General features: G+C 48.3%; 1 protein-coding gene across 1 annotated transcript in view; it reads left to right on the plus strand.

Moving 5' to 3' along the window:
• Positions 1–22,102, plus strand: part of M1AP (meiosis 1 associated protein) — a 359,391-nt gene that overhangs the window by 241,045 nt on the left and 96,244 nt on the right. The window contains exon 7 of the mRNA XM_086964406.1: positions 2,061–2,202. Coding sequence (XP_086820532.1) covers positions 2,061–2,202 — 142 coding nt within the window. The remainder of the gene's footprint in view (positions 1–2,060; positions 2,203–22,102) is intronic.

A 22,102-nucleotide genomic window follows, 5' to 3' on the forward strand; every position in this document is an offset into this window, starting at 1 on the left:
CTCTGCTTGCAGCTTTCACCTACACCATCCTTCCACTATATTTACATTTGAAGCAAGGCAGTCACTGCAGCTAAGTGAACTCGCTTGTGACAAGAGCCACATTCAAAGTTAGTCCTTCCAGTCACCCCTCCCTCCTAGTCACCCCTCCCTTCCAGTCACCCCTCGTTCCCAGTCACCCCTCCCTCCTTAGTCACCCTCCCTTCCAGTCACCCCTCCCTTCCAGTCACCCCTCCCTCCCAGTCACCCCTCCCTCCTAGTCACCCCTCCCTCCTAGTCACTCCTCTGCTTGCAGCTTTCACCTACACCATCCTTCCACTATATTTACATTTGAAGCAAGGCAGGCCCTGCAGCTAAGTGAACTCGCCTGTGACAAGAGCCACATTCAAAGTTACTCCTTCCAGCTCTTGGAACTCATATCATTCCGTGGCAGACTCAACCGCATCAAAAGCTGTAACTGGTTTACTTGGGTTATGCAAAAAGACTAGGGGAGTTTGGTGGTGTGAGAGCGGGCTGCCATGCCACTGCCTGTTCCTACACCCACAAGCGTCCTCGTAGTCTGGCAGGTGATCCTTTGGCAATGCCATGGCAGTGCCTTTCAAAAAGGCCCGCAATGGGAACGCCAAAGCCCATTCCTGCATGGCATGGACTGCGAAGTCGAAACTATGCCAGAAAGGGGTGCATGAAGATATGGAGGCACACCTTGTCCCCCCTGCATGCATCGCATGGGCCTGAGAAAAGAGGTGGCCCTGTAGGGCCCTCTTTGTTTCCTCACCGCCACCTTTTCCAACGCGGGCTCACCGACATGGTTAGTGTTGCAGTGAGAAAACTTGTAATATGCTTGGTGGTGCATATTGCGGTCTCAAGATTGCCGTGCCAACACCAGTGATCGCAGATCCCTGGAGGCTGCAGCGGTCCCATGGTGGTCCCACCGCCATAGTTGTTATACTGCGGTCCGACCGCCAGTACGTACGTCCACTGCTATTCCACTCCGGGTTTGTGCCCCACAGGCCGCCAAACCTGGAATCAGGCCCTTAGGGCCTTACTACGACTGGCAGCGGTCCGTGGACCGCCAGGGTGGTGGTCCACTTGCCCTTTTGTGACTTGGACCGCTGCAAATGCTGGGGATTCGTGATCCTGTGGTGTTAGGCAGCGGTCAGAAGCAGCAACATGCTGGCAATGCCGCCAAGCATATTACAAGTTGCCTCACCCCTATCATTTCCATGGAATGGATACTCAAGGAGCCCTTGCAGGGCCCCTGTATTTTTGCATTCCCTGTTGCTGCACAGAAAGAAATGCACAACATTGTGCTTATCTTTTCATGCAGCAACAGGCTGCGGAGGTCTCACGGATGTGCATGTCCAGGGCACACGTATGTGCCTTAGAGACCTACCACCATGGGCCCGCCGCAGCAGGACCGCCTGCAGAGGATTGACTCGTAATCTGGCGAGAGGTCTGACTACGGGTTGGCAGTCTTGTAGTGGGGTCCTGGCGTAGCTGCCGGCTGCAAGACTGCCAAACGCTTTGATTTTTTAACTTTGAAGAGAAGTTTATTGAAAACAGAAAGGAGATACAGTCATTGAAATACATTTGGATACAACATTGGAAAATGGAGAAGAGCCAATGTCAATTAATTGAGAAATAAGGGAGGAGGAAGAAAAAAGGTGAACTTGAATATTACAATATATAAATGCCTGACTGTAAGCATTATAAAAAAAGAAAATATGGTTCAAACCAGTAAAAGTTAAGTAAGAAAACCAATACAAGTAAAAATGGAATCAGGGGGTTTAGTTACTTCCTGAATTGCAGGTGAGACTGTAGAAAATCTTTTGGTCGAATCATCGAAAACCTGAGTAATTGGTGCCCAGAGAGAAGACCGTCAAACTCTTAACCAGGCCCTGAGCATGGCGTGGAGCAGTTCTGTCTCTTCTCAGCCAGGTATGAGACACATTTGTAGTTGTGTGAACAGAACCTACTGTTCCCACACTGAAGACAGCTACTACTGTCCTGATGCCGTTATTGACATTCTGACAGGTGAACACTTTGCTTCTGTGTGGTTGCAGGACTCTGAAAGCAGATGGGGTGTGCCAGTCTGTGCTTTATGGCCGGCCTGCCATCATCAGGCCCACATGCTGCTGGAAACTGGACTGGGATGATCTGGAGGCGAATCAACAACACTTCCAGGCGCTGTGTCACTGCCTGCTGGTGAGTGGAGGGTTTTCTGAGTGTGAGTGGTGGTGAGTTCACGATAGACCGAAGATTAAACCCAGATGGGTGACCTAGTGGTGAGCGTGGATAGTGTTCAGATATTGAGAGGTTGAGGATTTGTGACAGGTTTATGGGGTGGGAGTTTGCGGGGTCTTTAGTGACAGGGATATTTGGAGACTCCCCTTGTGTAACAGCCGGTACCATTAAGAATTTGTGATCAGTCGTGAAGTTGTTCTTTGTGAAGGGTTCAGGGAGTGAGGCTTGTGCTAAGAAGCTCTGCTGCCCTTTGGCTAGGTTTGCGCTGTACATACAAACATACATACACGCCTACAGACACACTACACACACACATACATGAATACACACACATAGATGCAAATATACATGGAGCTCGCGCAGTACTATATTCAGACGTTGGGGGTGAGGAAGGCCTCGGAAGCTGCATTTGAAAGAAAATGATAGCTTGAAAGCAGATCTTAAAAGAAAGTGTTGCGAGCTGAGATAAGGCTTCATTTGTGATAAATTCAGAGGTTAAGGACCAGATTTACTATGATGTTGCGTCACGTTTGTGGTGCAGCCCCAACGTACAACCACTTTGTGCGGTTTTGCATGGTTTAGTAAATACAAAGTAACGTAACACATAGCGCTGCTTTGCGTTACCTTGCATTGGGGAGATGTTACATGGGTGGAGCGTGGGCGTTCCCCGGCTGCCACCAATGGATTTTGACGCCAACCAAGACTTACAAAGACGTGTAAACCTGAGTTTGCCAACCCCGCAGAGCAGAGGTGTAACGAGGGGGAGTATCTTCTTTTCTCTTTGTTACCTCCTCTTCCTCATTCTGCAGCACACATAAAAAGGATTATTCCTTGAAGGAACGGACCAGAGCACAAGGTTGCCTGCCTTGGCACGAGGCTGCACACAGTGCGCCAGTGTAAGGAGAGAGGAGAAACTCTCTGTATCTTTATAAGTATGGAGCACTTCTACCCTCTCCCTTTCATGCACCGGAGTGCGTGAAATAATAGCAAATGTGCCCCAAAGAGTTTAGTATGATGTCAGGTGTTGTGAGCTTTTTGGGATTTGGAACCTAAAATCAGTTTTAAGAATTCTGAATATCTACTAAGTTCAGTGATTGAGTGATTGAGAGTGCACCATACACTTCGGTTAAACATTTGTCATTTGTTATTCGTGGTGGAGAGTTCATTTTAGGTGTTAGGAATGTCTAATGTAGAACTGATGCGGTCTGTGTTCCGGATGCTAGCTCTCCCTAAGCGCCTTGAGACCCTCTGGGTGAGTAGTGCGCTATATAAATTCTTGAACTTGAACTTAGCTCTGTGCCTTGGATGCTAGCTCTAGCTCTGTGCTTTGGATGCTAGCTCTAACTCTGAGCATTGGATGCTAGCTCTAGCTCTGTGCTTTGGATGCTAGCTCTAGCTCTGTGCCTTGGATGCTAGCTCTAGCTCTGTGCTTTGGATGCTAGCTCTAGCTCTGTGCATTGGATGCTAGCTCTAACTCTGAGCATTGGATGCTAGCTCTAGCTCTGTGCTTTGGATGCTAGCTCTAGCTCTGTGCATTGGATGCTAGCTCTAACTCTGAGCATTGGATGCTAGCTCTTGCTCTGTGCTTTGGATGCTAGCTCTAGCTCTGTGCATGGAATGCTAGCTCTAACTCTGAGCATTGGATGCTTGCTCTAGCTCTGTGCTTTGGATGCTAGCTCTAGCTCTGTGCCTTGGATGCTAGCTCTAGTTCTGTGCAGTGGATGCTAGCTCTAGCTCAGTGCGTTCGACGGTAGCTCTAGCTCTATGCTTTGGATGCCAGCTCTAGCTCTGTGCATTGGATGCTAGCTCTAGCTCTGCATTGGATGCTAGCTCTAGCTCTGTGCTTTGGATGCTAGCTCTACTCTGAGCATTGGATGCTAGCTCTAGCTCTGTGCTTTGGATGCTAGCTCTAACTCTGAGCATTGGATGCTAGCTCTAGCTCTGTGCTTTGGATGCTAGCTCTACTCTGAGCATTGGATGCTAGCTCTAGCTCTGTGCGTTAGACGGTAGCTCTAGCTCTGTGCCTTGGATGCTAGCTCTAGCTCTGTGCATTGGATGCTAGCTCTACTCTGTGCCTTGGATGCTACCTCTAGCTCTGTGCTTTGGATGCTAGCTCTACTCTGTGCCTTGGATGCTAGCTCTGGCTCTATGCCTTGGATGCTAGCTCTAGCTCTGCTTTGGATGCTAGCTCTAGCTCTGTGCATTGGATGCTAGCTCTAGCTCTGCTTTGGATGCTAGCTCTAGCTCTGCATTGGATGCTAGCTCTAGCTCGGTGCTTTGGATGCTAGCTCTACTCTGAGCATTGGATGCTAGCTCTAGCTCTGTGCGTTAGACGGTAGCTCTAGCTCTGTGCCTTGGATGCTAGCTGGATGCTAGCTCTAGCTCTGTGCTTTGGATGCTAGCTCTACTCTGAGCATTGGATGCTAGCTCTAGCTCTGTGTGTTAGACGGTAGCTCTAGCTCTGTGCCTTGGATGCTAGCTCTAGCTCTGTGCATTGGATGCTAGCTCTAGCTCTGTGCTTTGGATGCTAGCTCTAACTCTGAGCATTGGATGCTAGCTCTAGCTCTGTGCTTTGGATGCTAGCTCTACTCTGAGCATTGGATGCTAGCTCTAGCTCTGTGCGTTAGACGGTAGCTCTAGCTCTGTGCCTTGGATGCTAGCTCTAGCTCTGTGCATTGGATGCTAGCTCTACTCTGTGCCTTGGATGCTACCTCTAGCTCTGTGCATTGGATGCTAGCTCTAGCTCTGCTTTGGATGCTAGCTCTAGCTCTGCATTGGATGCTAGCTCTAGCTCTGCTTTGGATGCTAGCTCTAGCTCTGTGCTTTAAATACTCACTCTGTGCTTTGGATGCTAGCTCTAGCTCTGTGCCTTGGATGCTAGCTCTAGCTCTGCATTGGATGCTAGCTCTAGCTCTGTGCTTTAAATGCTCACTCTGTGCTTTGGATCCTAGCTCTAACTCTGAGCATTGGATGCTAGCTCTAACTCTGCATTGGATACTAGCTCTAGTTCTGTGCTTTAAATGCTCACTCTGTGCTTTGGATGCTAGCTCTAACTCTGAGCATTGGATGCTAGCTCTAACTCTGCATTGAATGCTAGCTCTAGTTCTGTGCATTGGATGCTAGCTCTACTCTGAGCATTGGATGCTAGCTCTAACTCTGTGCATTGGACCCTAGCTCTGTGCTTTAGATGCTAGCTCTAGTTCTGTGCTTTGGATGCTAGCTCCAGCTCTGTGCATTGGATGTTAGCTCTGTGCATTGGATGCTAGCTCTAGTTCTGTGCATTGGATGCTAGCTCTAGCTCTGTGCATTGGATGCTAGCTCTAGTTCTGTGCTTTGGATGCTAGCTCTACTCTGAGCATTGGATGCTAGCTCTAGTTCTGTGCTTTGGATGCTAGCTCTAACTCTGAGCATTGGATGCTAGCTCTAACTCTGCATTGAATGCTAGCTCTAGTTCTGTGCTTTGGATGCTAGCTCTACTCTGAGCATTGGATGCTAGCTCTAGCTCTGTGCCTTGGATGCTAGCTCTAGCTCTGCATTGGATGCTAGCTCTAGCTCTGTGCTTTAAATGCTCACTCTGTGCTTTGGATGCTAGCTCTAGCTCTGTGCTTTGGATGCTAGCTCTAGCTCTGTGCTTTAAATGCTCACTCTGTGCTTTGGATGCTAGCTCTAACTCTGTGCATTAGATGCTAGCTCTAGCTCTGCGCTTTGGATGCTAGCTCTATCTCTGTGCATTGGATGCTAGCTCTAGCTCTGTGCATTGGATGCTAGCTCTAGCTGTGTGCATTGGATGCTAGCTCTAGTTCTGTTCATTGGATGCTCACTCTGTGCTTTGGATGCTAGCTCTAACTCTGTGCATTGGATGCTAGCTCTAGCTCTGTGCATCGGATTCTAGCTCTAGCTCTGTGCTTTGGATGCTAGCTCTAGCTCTGTGCATTGGATGCTAGCTCTAGCTCTGTGCATTGGATGCTAGCACTACTCTGAGCATTGGATGCTAGCTCTAGCTCTGTGCTTTGGATGCTAGCTCTAGCTCTGTGCATCGGATTCTAGCTCTAGCTCTGTGCATTGGATGCTAGCACTACTCTGAGCATTGGATGCTAGCTCTAGCTCTGTGCTTTGGATGCTAGCTCTAGCTCTGCATTGGATGCTAGCTCTAGCTCTGTGCTTTGAATGCTAGCTCTAACTCTGAGCATTGGATGCTAGCTCTAACTCTGCATTGGATGCTAGCTCTAGCTCTGTGCTTTAAATGCTCACTCTGTGCTTTGGATGCTAGCTCTAACTCTGAGCATTGGATGCTAGCTCTAACTCTGCATTGAATGCTAGCTCTAGTTCTGTGCATTGGATGCTAGCTCTAGTTCTGTGCTTTGGATGCTAGCTCTACTCTGAGCATTGGATGCTAGCTCTAGCTCTGAGCATTGGATGCTAGCTCTAACTCTCCATTGAATGCCAGCTCTAGCTCTGTGCATTGGATGCTAGCTCTAGCTCTGTGCTTTGGATGCTAGCTCTAGCTCTGTGCATTGGATGCTAGCTCTAGCTGTGTGCATTGGATGCTAGCTCTAGTTCTGTGCATTGGATGCTAGCTCTAGCTCTGTGCATTGGATGCTAGCTCTAGCTCTGTGCTTTGGATGCTAGCTCTAGCTCTGTGCATTGGATGCTAGCTCTAGCTCTGTGCATTGGATGCTAGCTCTAGCTCCGGCATTGGATCCTAGCTCCACTCTGAGCATTGGATGCTAGCTCTAGCTCTGTGCCTTGGATGCTAGCTCTAGCTCTGCATTGGATGCTAGCACTAGCTCTGTGCTTTAAATGCTCACTCTGTGCTTTGGATGCTAGCTCTAACTCTGCATTGGATGCTAGCTCTAGCTCTGTGCTTTAAATGCTCACTCTGTGCTTTGAATGCTAGCTCTAACTCTGAGCATTGGATGCTAGCTCTAACTCTGCATTGGATGCTAGCTCTAGCTCTGTGCTTTAAATGCTCACTCTGTGCTTTGGATGCTAGCTCTAACTCTGAGCATTGGATGCTAGCTCTAACTCTGCATTGGATGCTAGCTCTAGCTCTGTGCTTTAAATGCTCACTCTGTGCTTTGGATGCTAGCTCTAGCTCTGTGCCTTGGATGCTAGCTCTAGCTCTGCATTGGATGCTAGCTCTAGCTCTGTGCTTTAAATGCTCACTCTGTGCTTTGGATGGTCGCTCTAACTCTGAGCATTGGATGCTAGCTCTAACTCTGCATTGAATGCTAGCTCTAGCTCTGTGCATTGGATGCTAGCTCTAGCTCTGTGCATTGGATGCTAGCTCTAGCTGTGTGCATTGGATGCTAGCTCTAGCTCTGTGCCTTGGATGCTAGCTCTAGCTCTGCATTGGATGCTAGCTCTAGCTCTGTGCATTGGATGCTAGCTCTAGCTGTGTGCATTGGATGCTAGCTCTAGCTCTGTGCCTTGGATGCTAGCTCTAGCTCTGCATTGGATGCTAGCTCTAGCTCTGTGCATTGGATGCTAGCTCTAGCTCGGTGCTTTGGATGCTAGCTCTACTCTGAGAATTGGATGCTAGCTCTAGCTCGTTGCGTTAGACGGTAGCTCTAGCTCTGTGCCTTGGATGCTAGCTGGATGCTAGCTCTAGCTCTGTGCTTTGGATGCTAGCTCTACTCTGAGCATTGGATGCTAGCTCTAGCTCTGTGTGTTAGACGGTAGCTCTAGCTCTGTGCCTTGGATGCTAGCTCTAGCTCTGTGCATTGGATGCTAGCTCTAGCTCTGTGCTTTGGATGCTAGCTCTAACTCTGAGCATTGGATGCTAGCTCTAGCTCTGTGCTTTGGATGCTAGCTCTACTCTGAGCATTGGATGCTAGCTCTAGCTCTGTGCGTTAGACGGTAGCTCTAGCTCTGTGCCTTGGATGCTAGCTCTAGCTCTGTGCATTGGATGCTAGCTCTACTCTGTGCCTTGGATGCTACCTCTAGCTCTGTGCATTGGATGCTAGCTCTAGCTCTGCTTTGGATGCTAGCTCTAGCTCTGCATTGGATGCTAGCTCTAGCTCTGCTTTGGATGCTAGCTCTAGCTCTGTGCTTTAAATACTCACTCTGTGCTTTGGATGCTAGCTCTAGCTCTGTGCCTTGGATGCTAGCTCTAGCTCTGCATTGGATGCTAGCTCTAGCTCTGTGCTTTAAATGCTCACTCTGTGCTTTGGATCCTAGCTCTAACTCTGAGCATTGAATGCTAGCTCTAACTCTGCATTGGATACTAGCTCTAGTTCTGTGCTTTAAATGCTCACTCTGTGCTTTGGATGCTAGCTCTAACTCTGAGCATTGGATGCTAGCTCTAACTCTGCATTGAATGCTAGCTCTAGTTCTGTGCATTGGATGCTAGCTCTACTCTGAGCATTGGATGCTAGCTCTAACTCTGTGCATTGGACCCTAGCTCTGTGCTTTAGATGCTAGCTCTAGTTCTGTGCTTTGGATGCTAGCTCCAGCTCTGTGCATTGGATGTTAGCTCTGTGCATTGGATGCTAGCTCTAGTTCTGTGCATTGGATGCTAGCTCTAGCTCTGTGCATTGGATGCTAGCTCTAGTTCTGTGCTTTGGATGCTAGCTCTACTCTGAGCATTGGATGCTAGCTCTAGTTCTGTGCTTTGGATGCTAGCTCTAACTCTGAGCATTGGATGCTAGCTCTAACTCTGCATTGAATGCTAGCTCTAGTTCTGTGCTTTGGTTGCTAGCTCTACTCTGAGCATTGGATGCTAGCTCTAGCTCTGTGCCTTGGATGCTAGCTCTAGCTCTGCATTGGATGCTAGCTCTAGCTCTGTGCTTTAAATGCTCACTCTGTGCTTTGGATGCTAGCTCTAGCTCTGTGCTTTGGATGCTAGCTCTAGCTCTGTGCTTTAAATGCTCACTCTGTGCTTTGGATGCTAGCTCTAACTCTGTGCATTGGATGCTAGCTCTAGCTCTGCGCTTTGGATGCTAGCTCTATCTCTGTGCATTGGATGCTAGCTCTAGCTCTGTGCATTGGATGCTAGCTCTAGCTGTGTGCATTGGATGCTAGCTCTAGTTCTGTTCATTGGATGCTCACTCTGTGCTTTGGATGCTAGCTCTAACTCTGTGCATTGGATGCTAGCTCTAGCTCTGTGCATCGGATTCTAGCTCTAGCTCTGTGCTTTGGATGCTAGCTCTAGCTCTGTGCATTGGATGCTAGCTCTAGCTCTGTGCATTGGATGCTAGCACTACTCTGAGCATTGGATGCTAGCTCTAGCTCTGTGCTTTGGATGCTAGCTCTAGCTCTGTGCATCGGATTCTAGCTCTAGCTCTGTGCATTGGATGCTAGCACTACTCTGAGCATTGGATGCTAGCTCTAGCTCTGTGCTTTGGATGCTAGCTCTAGCTCTGCATTGGATGCTAGCTCTAGCTCTGTGCTTTGAATGCTAGCTCTAACTCTGAGCATTGGATGCTAGCTCTAACTCTGCATTGGATGCTAGCTCTAGCTCTGTGCTTTAAATGCTCACTCTGTGCTTTGGATGCTAGCTCTAACTCTGAGCATTGGATGCTAGCTCTAACTCTGCATTGAATGCTAGCTCTAGTTCTGTGCATTGGATGCTAGCTCTAGTTCTGTGCTTTGGATGCTAGCTCTACTCTGAGCATTGGATGCTAGCTCTAGCTCTGAGCATTGGATGCTAGCTCTAACTCTCCATTGAATGCCAGCTCTAGCTCTGTGCATTGGATGCTAGCTCTAGCTCTGTGCTTTGGATGCTAGCTCTAGCTCTGTGCATTGGATGCTAGCTCTAGCTGTGTGCATTGGATGCTAGCTCTAGTTCTGTGCATTGGATGCTAGCTCTAGCTCTGTGCATTGGATGCTAGCTCTAGCTCTGTGCTTTGGATGCTAGCTCTAGCTCTGTGCATTGGATGCTAGCTCTAGCTCTGTGCATTGGATGCTAGCTCTAGCTCCGGCATTGGATCCTAGCTCCACTCTGAGCATTGGATGCTAGCTCTAGCTCTGTGCCTTGGATGCTAGCTCTAGCTCTGCATTGGATGCTAGCACTAGCTCTGTGCTTTAAATGCTCACTCTGTGCTTTGGATGCTAGCTCTAACTCTGCATTGGATGCTAGCTCTAGCTCTGTGCTTTAAATGCTCACTCTGTGCTTTGAATGCTAGCTCTAACTCTGAGCATTGGATGCTAGCTCTAACTCTGCATTGGATGCTAGCTCTAGCTCTTTGCTTTAAATGCTCACTCTGTGCTTTGGATGCTAGCTCTAACTCTGAGCATTGGATGCTAGCTCTAACTCTGCATTGGATGCTAGCTCTAGCTCTGTGCTTTAAATGCTCACTCTGTGCTTTGGATGATAGCTCTAGCTCTGTGCCTTGGATGCTAGCTCTAGCTCTGCATTGGATGCTAGCTCTAGCTCTGTGCTTTAAATGCTCACTCTGTGCTTTGGATGGTCGCTCTAACTCTGAGCATTGGATGCTAGCTCTAACTCTGCATTGAATGCTAGCTCTAGCTCTGTGCATTGGATGCTAGCTCTAGCTCTGTGCATTGGATGCTAGCTCTAGCTGTGTGCATTGGATGCTAGCTCTAGCTCTGTGCCTTGGATGCTAGCTCTAGCTCTGCATTGGATGCTAGCTCTAGCTCTGTGCATTGGATGCTAGCTCTAGCTGTGTGCATTGGATGCTAGCTCTAGCTCTGTGCCTTGGATGCTAGCTCTAGCTCTGCATTGGATGCTAGCTCTAGCTCTGTGCTTTAAATGCTCACTCTGTGCTTTGGATGCTAGCTCTAACTCTGCATTGGATGCTAGCTCTAGCTCTGTGCTTTAAATGCTCACTCTGTGCTTTGGATGCTAGCTCTAACTCTGAGCATTGGATGCTAGCTCTAACTCTGCATTGAATGCTAGCTCTAGCTCTGTGCATTGGATGCTAGCTCTAGCTCTGTGCTTTGGATGCTAGCTCTAGCTCTGTGCATTGGATGCTAGCTCTAGCTCTGTGCATTGAATGCTAGCTCTAGCTCTGTGCATTGGATGCTAGCGCTAGCTCTGTGCCTTGGATGCTAGCTCTAGCTCTGCATTTGATGCTAGCTCTAGCTCTGTGCATTGGATGCTAGCTCTAGCTCTGTGCTTTGGATGCTAGCTCTAACTCTGAGCATTGGATGCTAGCTCTAGCTCTGTGCTTTGGATGCTAGCTCTAGCTCTGTGCATTGAATGCTAGCTCTAACTCTGAGCATTGGATGCTAGCTCTAGCTCTGTGCTTTGGATGCTAGCTCTAGCTCTGTGCATTGAATGCTAGCTCTAACTCTGAGCATTGGATGCTTGCTCTAGCTCTGTGCTTTGGATGCTAGCTCTAGCTCTGTTTCTTGGATGCTAGCTCTAGTTCTGTGCAGTGGATGCTAGCTCTAGCTCAGTGCGTTCGACGGTAGCTCTAGCTCTATGCTTTGGATGCCAGCTCTAGCTCTGTGCATTGGATGCTAGCTCTAGCTCTGCATTGGATGCTAGCTCTAGCTCTGTGCTTTGGATGCTAGCTCTACTCTGAGCATTGGATGCTAGCTCTAGCTCTGTGCGTTAGACGGTAGCTCTAGCTCTGTGCCTTGGATGCTAGCTCTAGCTCTGTGCATTGGATGCTAGCTCTAGCTCTGTGCATTGGATGCTAGCTCTAGCTCCGGCATTGGATCCTAGCTCCACTCTGAGCATTGGATGCTAGCTCTAGCTCTGTGCCTTGGATGCTAGCTCTAGCTCTGCATTGGATGCTAGCACTAGCTCTGTGCTTTAAATGCTCACTCTGTGCTTTGGATGCTAGCTCTAACTCTGCATTGGATGCTAGCTCTAGCTCTGTGCTTTAAATGCTCACTCTGTGCTTTGAATGCTAGCTCTAACTCTGAGCATTGGATGCTAGCTCTAACTCTGCATTGGATGCTAGCTCTAGCTCTTTGCTTTAAATGCTCACTCTGTGCTTTGGATGCTAGCTCTAACTCTGAGCATTGGATGCTAGCTCTAACTCTGCATTGGATGCTAGCTCTAGCTCTGTGCTTTAAATGCTCACTCTGTGCTTTGGATGATAGCTCTAGCTCTGTGCCTTGGATGCTAGCTCTAGCTCTGCATTGGATGCTAGCTCTAGCTCTGTGCTTTAAATGCTCACTCTGTGCTTTGGATGGTCGCTCTAACTCTGAGCATTGGATGCTAGCTCTAACTCTGCATTGAATGCTAGCTCTAGCTCTGTGCATTGGATGCTAGCTCTAGCTCTGTGCATTGGATGCTAGCTCTAGCTGTGTGCATTGGATGCTAGCTCTAGCTCTGTGCCTTGGATGCTAGCTCTAGCTCTGCATTGGATGCTAGCTCTAGCTCTGTGCATTGGATGCTAGCTCTAGCTGTGTGCATTGGATGCTAGCTCTAGCTCTGTGCCTTGGATGCTAGCTCTAGCTCTGCATTGGATGCTAGCTCTAGCTCTGTGCTTTAAATGCTCACTCTGTGCTTTGGATGCTAGCTCTAACTCTGCATTGGATGCTAGCTCTAGCTCTGTGCTTTAAATGCTCACTCTGTGCTTTGGATGCTAGCTCTAACTCTGAGCATTGGATGCTAGCTCTAACTCTGCATTGAATGCTAGCTCTAGCTCTGTGCATTGGATGCTAGCTCTAGCTCTGTGCTTTGGATGCTAGCTCTAGCTCTGTGCATTGGATGCTAGCTCTAGCTCTGTGCATTGAATGCTAGCTCTAGCTCTGTGCATTGGATGCTAGCTCTAGCTCTGTGCCTTGGATGCTAGCTCTAGCTCTGCATTTGATGCTAGCTCTAGCTCTGTGCATTGGATGCTAGCTCTAGCTCTGTGCTTTGGATGCTAGCTCTAACTCTGAGCATTGGATGCTAGCTCTAGCTCTGTGCTTTGGATGCTAGCTCTAGCTCTGTGCATTGAATGCTAGCTCTAACTCTGAGCATTGGATGCTAGCTCTAGCTCTGTGCTTTGGATGCTAGCTCTAGCTCTGTGCATTGAATGCTAGCTCTAACTCTGAGCATTGGATGCTTGCTCTAGCTCTGTGCTTTGGATGCTAGCTCTAGCTCTGTTTCTTGGATGCTAGCTCTAGTTCTGTGCAGTGGATGCTAGCTCTAGCTCAGTGCGTTCGACGGTAGCTCTAGCTCTATGCTTTGGATGCCAGCTCTAGCTCTGTGCATTGGATGCTAGCTCTAGCTCTGCATTGGATGCTAGCTCTAGCTCTGTGCTTTGGATGCTAGCTCTACTCTGAGCATTGGATGCTAGCTCTAGCTCTGTGCGTTAGACGGTAGCTCTAGCTCTGTGCCTTGGATGCTAGCTCTAGCTCTGTGCATTGGATGCTAGCTCTAGCTCTGTGCTTTGGATGCTAGCTCTACTCTGAGCATTGGATGCTAGCTCTAGCTCTGTGCGTTAGACGGTAGCTCTAGCTCTGTGCCTTGGATGCTAGCTGGATGCTAGCTCTAGCTCTGTGCTTTGGATGCTAGCTCTACTCTGAGCATTGGATGCTAGCTCTAGCTCTGTGTGTTAGACGGTAGCTCTAGCTCTGTGCCTTGGATGCTAGCTCTAGCTCTGTGCATTGGATGCTAGCTCTAGCTCTGTGCTTTGGATGCTAGCTCTAACTCTGAGCATTGGATGCTAGCTCTAGCTCTGTGCTTTGGATGCTAGCTCTACTCTGAGCATTGGATGCTAGCTCTAGCTCTGTGCGTTAGACGGTAGCTCTAGCTCTGTGCCTTGGATGCTAGCTCTAGCTCTGTGCATTGGATGCTAGCTCTACTCTGTGCCTTGGATGCTACCTCTAGCTCTGTGCATTGGATGCTAGCTCTAGCTCTGCTTTGGATGCTAGCTCTAGCTCTGCATTGGATGCTAGCTCTAGCTCTGCTTTGGATGCTAGCTCTAGCTCTGTGCTTTAAATACTCACTCTGTGCTTTGGATGCTAGCTCTAGCTCTGTGCCTTGGATGCTAGCTCTAGCTCTGCATTGGATGCTAGCTCTAGCTCTGTGCTTTAAATGCTCACTCTGTGCTTTGGATCCTAGCTCTAACTCTGAGCATTGGATGCTAGCTCTAACTCTGCATTGGATACTAGCTCTAGTTCTGTGCTTTAAATGCTCACTCTGTGCTTTGGATGCTAGCTCTAACTCTGAGCATTGGATGCTAGCTCTAACTCTGCATTGAATGCTAGCTCTAGTTCTGTGCATTGGATGCTAGCTCTACTCTGAGCATTGGATGCTAGCTCTAACTCTGTGCATTGGACCCTAGCTCTGTGCTTTAGATGCTAGCTCTAGTTCTGTGCTTTGGATGCTAGCTCCAGCTCTGTGCATTGGATGTTAGCTCTGTGCATTGGATGCTAGCTCTAGTTCTGTGCATTGGATGCTAGCTCTAGCTCTGTGCATTGGATGCTAGCTCTAGTTCTGTGCTTTGGATGCTAGCTCTACTCTGAGCATTGGATGCTAGCTCTAGTTCTGTGCTTTGGATGCTAGCTCTAACTCTGAGCATTGGATGCTAGCTCTAACTCTGCATTGAATGCTAGCTCTAGTTCTGTGCTTTGGATGCTAGCTCTACTCTGAGCATTGGATGCTAGCTCTAGCTCTGTGCCTTGGATGCTAGCTCTAGCTCTGCATTGGATGCTAGCTCTAGCTCTGTGCTTTAAATGCTCACTCTGTGCTTTGGATGCTAGCTCTAGCTCTGTGCTTTGGATGCTAGCTCTAGCTCTGTGCTTTAAATGCTCACTCTGTGCTTTGGATGCTAGCTCTAACTCTGTGCATTGGATGCTAGCTCTAGCTCTGCGCTTTGGATGCTAGCTCTATCTCTGTGCATTGGATGCTAGCTCTAGCTCTGTGCATTGGATGCTAGCTCTAGCTGTGTGCATTGGATGCTAGCTCTAGTTCTGTTCATTGGATGCTCACTCTGTGCTTTGGATGCTAGCTCTAACTCTGTGCATTGGATGCTAGCTCTAGCTCTGTGCATCGGATTCTAGCTCTAGCTCTGTGCTTTGGATGCTAGCTCTAGCTCTGTGCATTGGATGCTAGCTCTAGCTCTGTGCATTGGATGCTAGCACTACTCTGAGCATTGGATGCTAGCTCTAGCTCTGTGCTTTGGATGCTAGCTCTAGCTCTGTGCATCGGATTCTAGCTCTAGCTCTGTGCATTGGATGCTAGCACTACTCTGAGCATTGGATGCTAGCTCTAGCTCTGTGCTTTGGATGCTAGCTCTAGCTCTGCATTGGATGCTAGCTCTAGCTCTGTGCTTTGAATGCTAGCTCTAACTCTGAGCATTGGATGCTAGCTCTAGCTCTGCATTGGATGCTAGCTCTAGCTCTGTGCTTTGAATGCTAGCTCTAACTCTGAGCATTGGATGCTAGCTCTAACTCTGCATTGAATGCTAGCTCTAGTTCTGTGCATTGGATGCTAGCTCTAGTTCTGTGCTTTGGATGCTAGCTCTACTCTGAGCATTGGATGCTAGCTCTAGCTCTGAGCATTGGATGCTAGCTCTAACTCTCCATTGAATGCCAGCTCTAGCTCTGTGCATTGGATGCTAGCTCTAGCTCTGTGCTTTGGATGCTAGCTCTAGCTCTGTGCATTGGATGCTAGCTCTAGCTGTGTGCATTGGATGCTAGCTCTAGTTCTGTGCATTGGATGCTAGCTCTAGCTCTGTGCATTGGATGCTAGCTCTAGCTCTGTGCTTTGGATGCTAGCTCTAGCTCTGTGCATTGGATGCTAGCTCTAGCTCTGTGCATTGGATGCTAGCTCTAGCTCCGGCATTGGATCCTAGCTCCACTCTGAGCATTGGATGCTAGCTCTAGCTCTGTGCCTTGGATGCTAGCTCTAGCTCTGCATTGGATGCTAGCACTAGCTCTGTGCTTTAAATGCTCACTCTGTGCTTTGAATGCTAGCTCTAACTCTGAGCATTGGATGCTAGCTCTAACTCTGCATTGGATGCTAGCTCTAGCTCTGTGCTTTAAATGCTCACTCTGTGCTTTGGATGCTAGCTCTAACTCTGAGCATTGGATGCTAGCTCTAACTCTGCATTGGATGCTAGCTCTAGCTCTGTGCTTTAAATGCTCACTCTGTGCTTTGGATGCTAGCTCTAGCTCTGTGCCTTGGATGCTAGCTCTAGCTCTGCATTGGATGCTAGCTCTAGCTCTGTGCTTTAAATGCTCACTCTGTGCTTTGGATGCTAGCTCTAACTCTGCATTGGATGCTAGCTCTAGCTCTGTGCTTTAAATGCTCACTCTGTGCTTTGAATGCTAGCTCTAACTCTGAGCATTGGATGCTAGCTCTAACTCTGCATTGGATGCTAGCTCTAGCTCTGTGCTTTAAATGCTCACTCTGTGCTTTGGATGCTAGCTCTAACTCTGAGCATTGGATGCTAGCTCTAACTCTGCATTGTATGTTAGCTCTAGCTCTGTGCTTTAAATGCTCACTCTGTGCTTTGGATGCTAGCTCTAGCTCTGTGCCTTGGATGCTAGCTCTAGCTCTGCATTGGATGCTAGCTCTAGCTCTGTGCTTTAAATGCTCACTCTGTGCTTTGGATGGTCGCTCTAACTCTGAGCATTGGATGCTAGCTCTAACTCTGCATTGAATGCTAGCTCTAGCTGTGTGCATTGGATGCTAGCTCTAGCTCTGTGCCTTGGATGCTAGCTCTAGCTCTGCATTGGATGCTAGCTCTAGCTCTGTGCATTGGATGCTAGCTCTAGCTGTGTGCATTGGATGCTAGCTCTAGCTCTGCATTGGATGCTAGCTCTAGCTCTGTGCTTTAAATGCTCACTCTGTGCTTTGGATGCTAGCTCTAACTCTGCATTGGATGCTAGCTCTAGCTCTGTGCTTTAAATGCTCACTCTGTGCTTTGGATGCTAGCTCTAACTCTGAGCATTGGATGCTAGCTCTAACTCTGCATTGAATGCTAGCTCTAGCTCTGTGCATTGGATGCTAGCTCTAGCTCTGTGCTTTGGATGCTAGCTCTAGCTCTGTGCATTGGATGCTAGCTCTAGCTCTGTGCATTGAATGCTAGCTCTAGCTCTGTGCATTGGATGCTAGCTCTAGCTCTGTGCCTTGGATGCTAGCTCTAGCTCTGCATTTGATGCTAGCTCTAGCTCTGTGCATTGGATGCTAGCTCTAGCTCTGTGCTTTGGATGCTAGCTCTAACTCTGAGCATTGGATGCTAGCTCTAGCTCTGTGCTTTGGATGCTAGCTCTAGCTCTGTGCATTGAATGCTAGCTCTAACTCTGAGCATTGGATGCTAGCTCTAGCTCTGTGCTTTGGATGCTAGCTCTAGCTCTGTGCATTGAATGCTAGCTCTAACTCTGAGCATTGGATGCTTGCTCTAGCTCTGTGCTTTGGATGCTAGCTCTAGCTCTGTTTCTTGGATGCTAGCTCTAGTTCTGTGCAGTGGATGCTAGCTCTAGCTCAGTGCGTTCGACGGTAGCTCTAGCTCTATGCTTTGGATGCCAGCTCTAGCTCTGTGCATTGGATGCTAGCTCTAGCTCTGCATTGGATGCTAGCTCTAGCTGTGTGCATTGGATGCTAGCTCTAGCTCTGCTTTGGATGCTAGCTCTAGCTCTGCATTGGATGCTAGCTCTAGCTCTGTGCTTTGGATGCTAGCTCTACTCTGAGCATTGGATGCTAGCTCTAGCTCTGTGCGTTAGACGGTAGCTCTAGCTCTGTGCCTTGGATGCTAGCTGGATGCTAGCTCTAGCTCTGTGCTTTGGATGCTAGCTCTACTCTGAGCATTGGATGCTAGCTCTAGCTCTGTGTGTTAGACGGTAGCTCTAGCTCTGTGCCTTGGATGCTAGCTCTAGCTCTGTGCATTGGATGCTAGCTCTAGCTCTGTGCTTTGGATGCTAGCTCTAACTCTGAGCATTGGATGCTAGCTCTAGCTCTGTGCTTTGGATGCTAGCTCTACTCTGAGCATTGGATGCTAGCTCTAGCTCTGTGCGTTAGACGGTAGCTCTAGCTCTGTGCCTTGGATGCTAGCTCTAGCTCTGTGCATTGGATGCTAGCTCTACTCTGTGCCTTGGATGCTACCTCTAGCTCTGTGCATTGGATGCTAGCTCTAGCTCTGCTTTGGATGCTAGCTCTAGCTCTGCATTGGATGCTAGCTCTAGCTCTGCATTGGATGCTAGCTCTAGCTCTGCATTGGATGCTAGCTCTAACTCTGCATTGGATGCTAGCTCTAGCTCTGTGCTTTGGATGCTAGCTCTAGCTCTGTGCTTTAAATACTCACTCTGTGCTTTGGATGCTAGCTCTAGCTCTGTGCCTTGGATGCTAGCTCTAGCTCTGCATTGGATGCTAGCTCTAGCTCTGTGCTTTAAATGCTCACTCTGTGCTTTGGATCCTAGCTCTAACTCTGAGCATTGGATGCTAGCTCTAACTCTGCATTGGATACCAGCTCTAGTTCTATGCTTTAAATGCTCACTCTGTGCTTTGGATGCTAGCTCTAACTCTGAGCATTGGATGCTAGCTCTAACTCTGCATTGAATGCTAGCTCTAGTTCTGTGCATTGGATGCTAGCTCTACTCTGAGCATTGGATGCTAGCTCTAACTCTGTGCATTTGACCCTAGCTCTGTGCTTTAGATGCTAGCTCTAGTTCTGTGCTTTGGATGCTAGCTCCAGCTCTGTGCATTGGATGTTAGCTCTGTGCATTGGATGCTAGCTCTAGTTCTGTGCATTGGATGCTAGCTCTAGCTCTGTGCATTGGATGCTAGCTCTAGTTCTGTGCTTTGGATGCTAGCTCTACTCTGAGCATTGGATGCTAGCTCTAGTTCTGTGCTTTGGATGCTAGCTCTAACTCTGAGAATTGGATGCTAGCTCTAACTCTGCATTGAATGCTAGCTCTAGTTCTGTGCTTTGGATGCTAGCTCTACTCTGAGCATTGGATGCTAGCTCTAGCTCTGTGCCTTGGATGCTAGCTCTAGCTCTGCATTGGATGCTAGCTCTAGCTCTGTGCTTTAAATGCTCACTCTGTGCTTTGGATGCTAGCTCTAGCTCTGTGCTTTGGATGCTAGCTCTAGCTCTGTGCTTTAAATGCTCACTCTGTGCTTTGGATGCTAGCTCTAACTCTGTGCATTGGATGCTAGCTCTAGCTCTGTGCTTTGGATGCTAGCTCTATCTCTGTGCATTGGATGCTAGCTCTAGCTCTGTGCATTGGATGCTAGCTCTAGCTGTGTGCATTGGATGCTAGCTCTAGTTCTGTTCATTGGATGCTCACTCTGTGCTTTGGATGCTAGCTCTAACTCTGTGCATTTAATGCTAGCTCTAGCTCTGTGCATCGGATTCTAGCTCTAGCTCTGTGCTTTAAATGCTCACTCTGTGCTTTGAATGCTAGCTCTAACTCTGAGCATTGGATGCTAGCTCTAACTCTGCATTGGATGCTAGCTCTAGTTCTGTGCATTGGATGCTAGCTCTAGTTCTGTGCTTTGGATGCTAGCTCTACTCTGAGCATTGGATGCTAGCTCTAGCTCTGAGCATTGGATGCTAGCTCTAACTCTCCATTGAATGCTAGCTATAGCTCTGTGCTTTAAATGCTCACTCTGAGCATTGGATGCTAGCTCTAACTCTGCATTGGATGCTAGCTATAGCTCTGTGCTTTAAATGCTCACTCTGTGCTTTGAATGCTAGCTCTAACTCTGAGCATTGGATGCTAGCTCTAACTCTGCATTGAATGCTAGCTCTAGTTCTGTGCATTGGATGCTAGCTCTAGTTCTGTGCTTTGGATGCTAGCTCTACTCTGAGCATTGGATGCTAGCTCTAGCTCTGAGCATTGGATGCTAGCTCTAACTCTCCATTGAATGCCAGCTCTAGCTCTGTGCATTGGATGCTAGCTCTAGCTCTGTGCTTTGGATGCTAGCTCTAGCTCTGTGCATTGGATGCTAGCTCTAGCTGTGTGCATTGGATGCTAGCTCTAGTTCTGTGCATTGGATGCTAGCTCTAGCTCTGTGCATTGGATGCTAGCTCTAGCTCTGTGCTTTGGATGCTAGCTCTAGCTCTGTGCATTGGATGCTAGCTCTAGCTCTGTGCATTGGATGCTAGCTCTAGCTCCGGCATTGGATCCTAGCTCCACTCTGAGCATTGGATGCTAGCTCTAGCTCTGTGCCTTGGATGCTAGCTCTAGCTCTGCATTGGATGCTAGCACTAGCTCTGTGCTTTAAATGCTCACTCTGTGCTTTGGATGCTAGCTCTAACTCTGCATTGGATGCTAGCTCTAGCTCTGTGCTTTAAATGCTCACTCTGTGCTTTGAATGCTAGCTCTAACTCTGAGCATTGGATGCTAGCTCTAACTCTGCATTGGATGCTAGCTCTAGCTCTGTGCTTTAAATGCTCACTCTGTGCTTTGGATGCTAGCTCTAGCTCTGTGCCTTGGATGCTAGCTCTAGCTCTGCATTGGATGCTAGCTCTAGCTCTGTGCTTTAAATGCTCACTCTGTGCTTTGGATGGTCGCTCTAACTCTGAGCATTGGATGCTAGCTCTAACTCTGCATTGAATGCTAGCTCTAGCTCTGTGCATTGGATGCTAGCTCTAGCTCTGTGCATTGGATGCTAGCTCTAGCTGTGTGCATTGGATGCTAGCTCTAGCTCTGTGCCTTGGATGCTAGCTCTAGCTCTGCATTGGATGCTAGCTCTAGCTCTGTGCATTGGATGCTAGCTCTAGCTGTGTGCATTGGATGCTAGCTCTAGCTCTGTGCCTTGGATGCTAGCTCTAGCTCTGCATTGGATGCTAGCTCTAGCTCTGTGCTTTAAATGCTCACTCTGTGCTTTGGATGCTAGCTCTATCTCTGCATTGGATGCTAGCTCTAGCTCTGTGCTTTGAATGCTAGCTCTAGCTCTGTGCATTGGATGCTAGCTCTAGCTCTGAACCTTGGATGCTAGCTCTAGCTCTGCATTTGATGCTAGCTCTAGCTCTGTGCTTTAAATGCTCACTCTGTGCTTTGGATGCTAGCTCTAACTCTGTGCATTGGATGCTAGCTCTAGCTGTGTGCATTGGATGCTAGCTCTAGCTCTGTGCTTTAGATGCTAGCTCTAGCTCTGTGCATTGGATGCTAGCTCTAGCTCTGTGCCTTGGATGCTAGCTCTAGCTCTGCATTGGATGCTAGCTCTAGCTCTGTGCTTTAAATGCTCACTCTGTGCTTTGGATGCTAGCTCTAACTCTGCATTGGATGCTAGCTCTAGCTCTGTGCTTTAAATGCTCACTCTGTGCTTTGGATGCTAGCTCTAACTCTGAGCATTGGATGCTAGCTCTAACTCTGCATTGTATGTTTGCTCTAGCTCTGTGCTTTAAATGCTCACTCTGTGCTTTGGATGCTAGCTCTAACACTGAGCATTGGATGCTAGCTCCAGCTGTGTGCATTGGATGCTAGCTCTAGTTCTGTGCATTGGATGCTAGCTCTAGCTCTGTGCATTGGATGCTAGCTCTAGCTCTGTGCTTTAGATGCTAGCTCTAGCTCTGTGCATTGGATGCTAGCTCTACTCCGAGCATTGGATGCTAGCTCTAGCTCTGTGCCTTGGATGCTAGCTCTAGCTCTCTGCTTTAAATGCTCACTCTGTGCTTTGGATGCTAGCTCTAACTCTGCATTGGATGCTAGCTCTGGCTCTGTGCTTTAAATGCTCACTCTGTGCTTTGGATGCTAGCTCTAACTCTGAGCATTGGATGCTAGCTCTAACTCTGCATTGTATGTTAGCTCTAGCTCTGTGCTTTAAATGCTCACTCTGTGCTTTGGATGCTAGCTCTAACTCTGCATTGGATGCTAGCTCTAGCTCTGTGCTTTAAATGCTCACTCTGTGCTTTGGATGCTAGCTCTAACTCTGAGCATTGGATGCTAGCTCTAACTCTGCATTGTATGTTTGCTCTAGCTCTGTGCTTTAAATGCTCACTCTGTGCTTTGGATGCTAGCTCTAACTCTGAGCATTGGATGCTAGCTCTAGCTGTGTGCA

The sequence above is a fragment of the Lissotriton vulgaris genome, chromosome 3_2 (assembly GCF_964263255.1).
Source record: "Lissotriton vulgaris chromosome 3_2, aLisVul1.2, whole genome shotgun sequence".
Classification (NCBI taxonomy): domain Eukaryota; kingdom Metazoa; phylum Chordata; class Amphibia; order Caudata; family Salamandridae; genus Lissotriton; species Lissotriton vulgaris.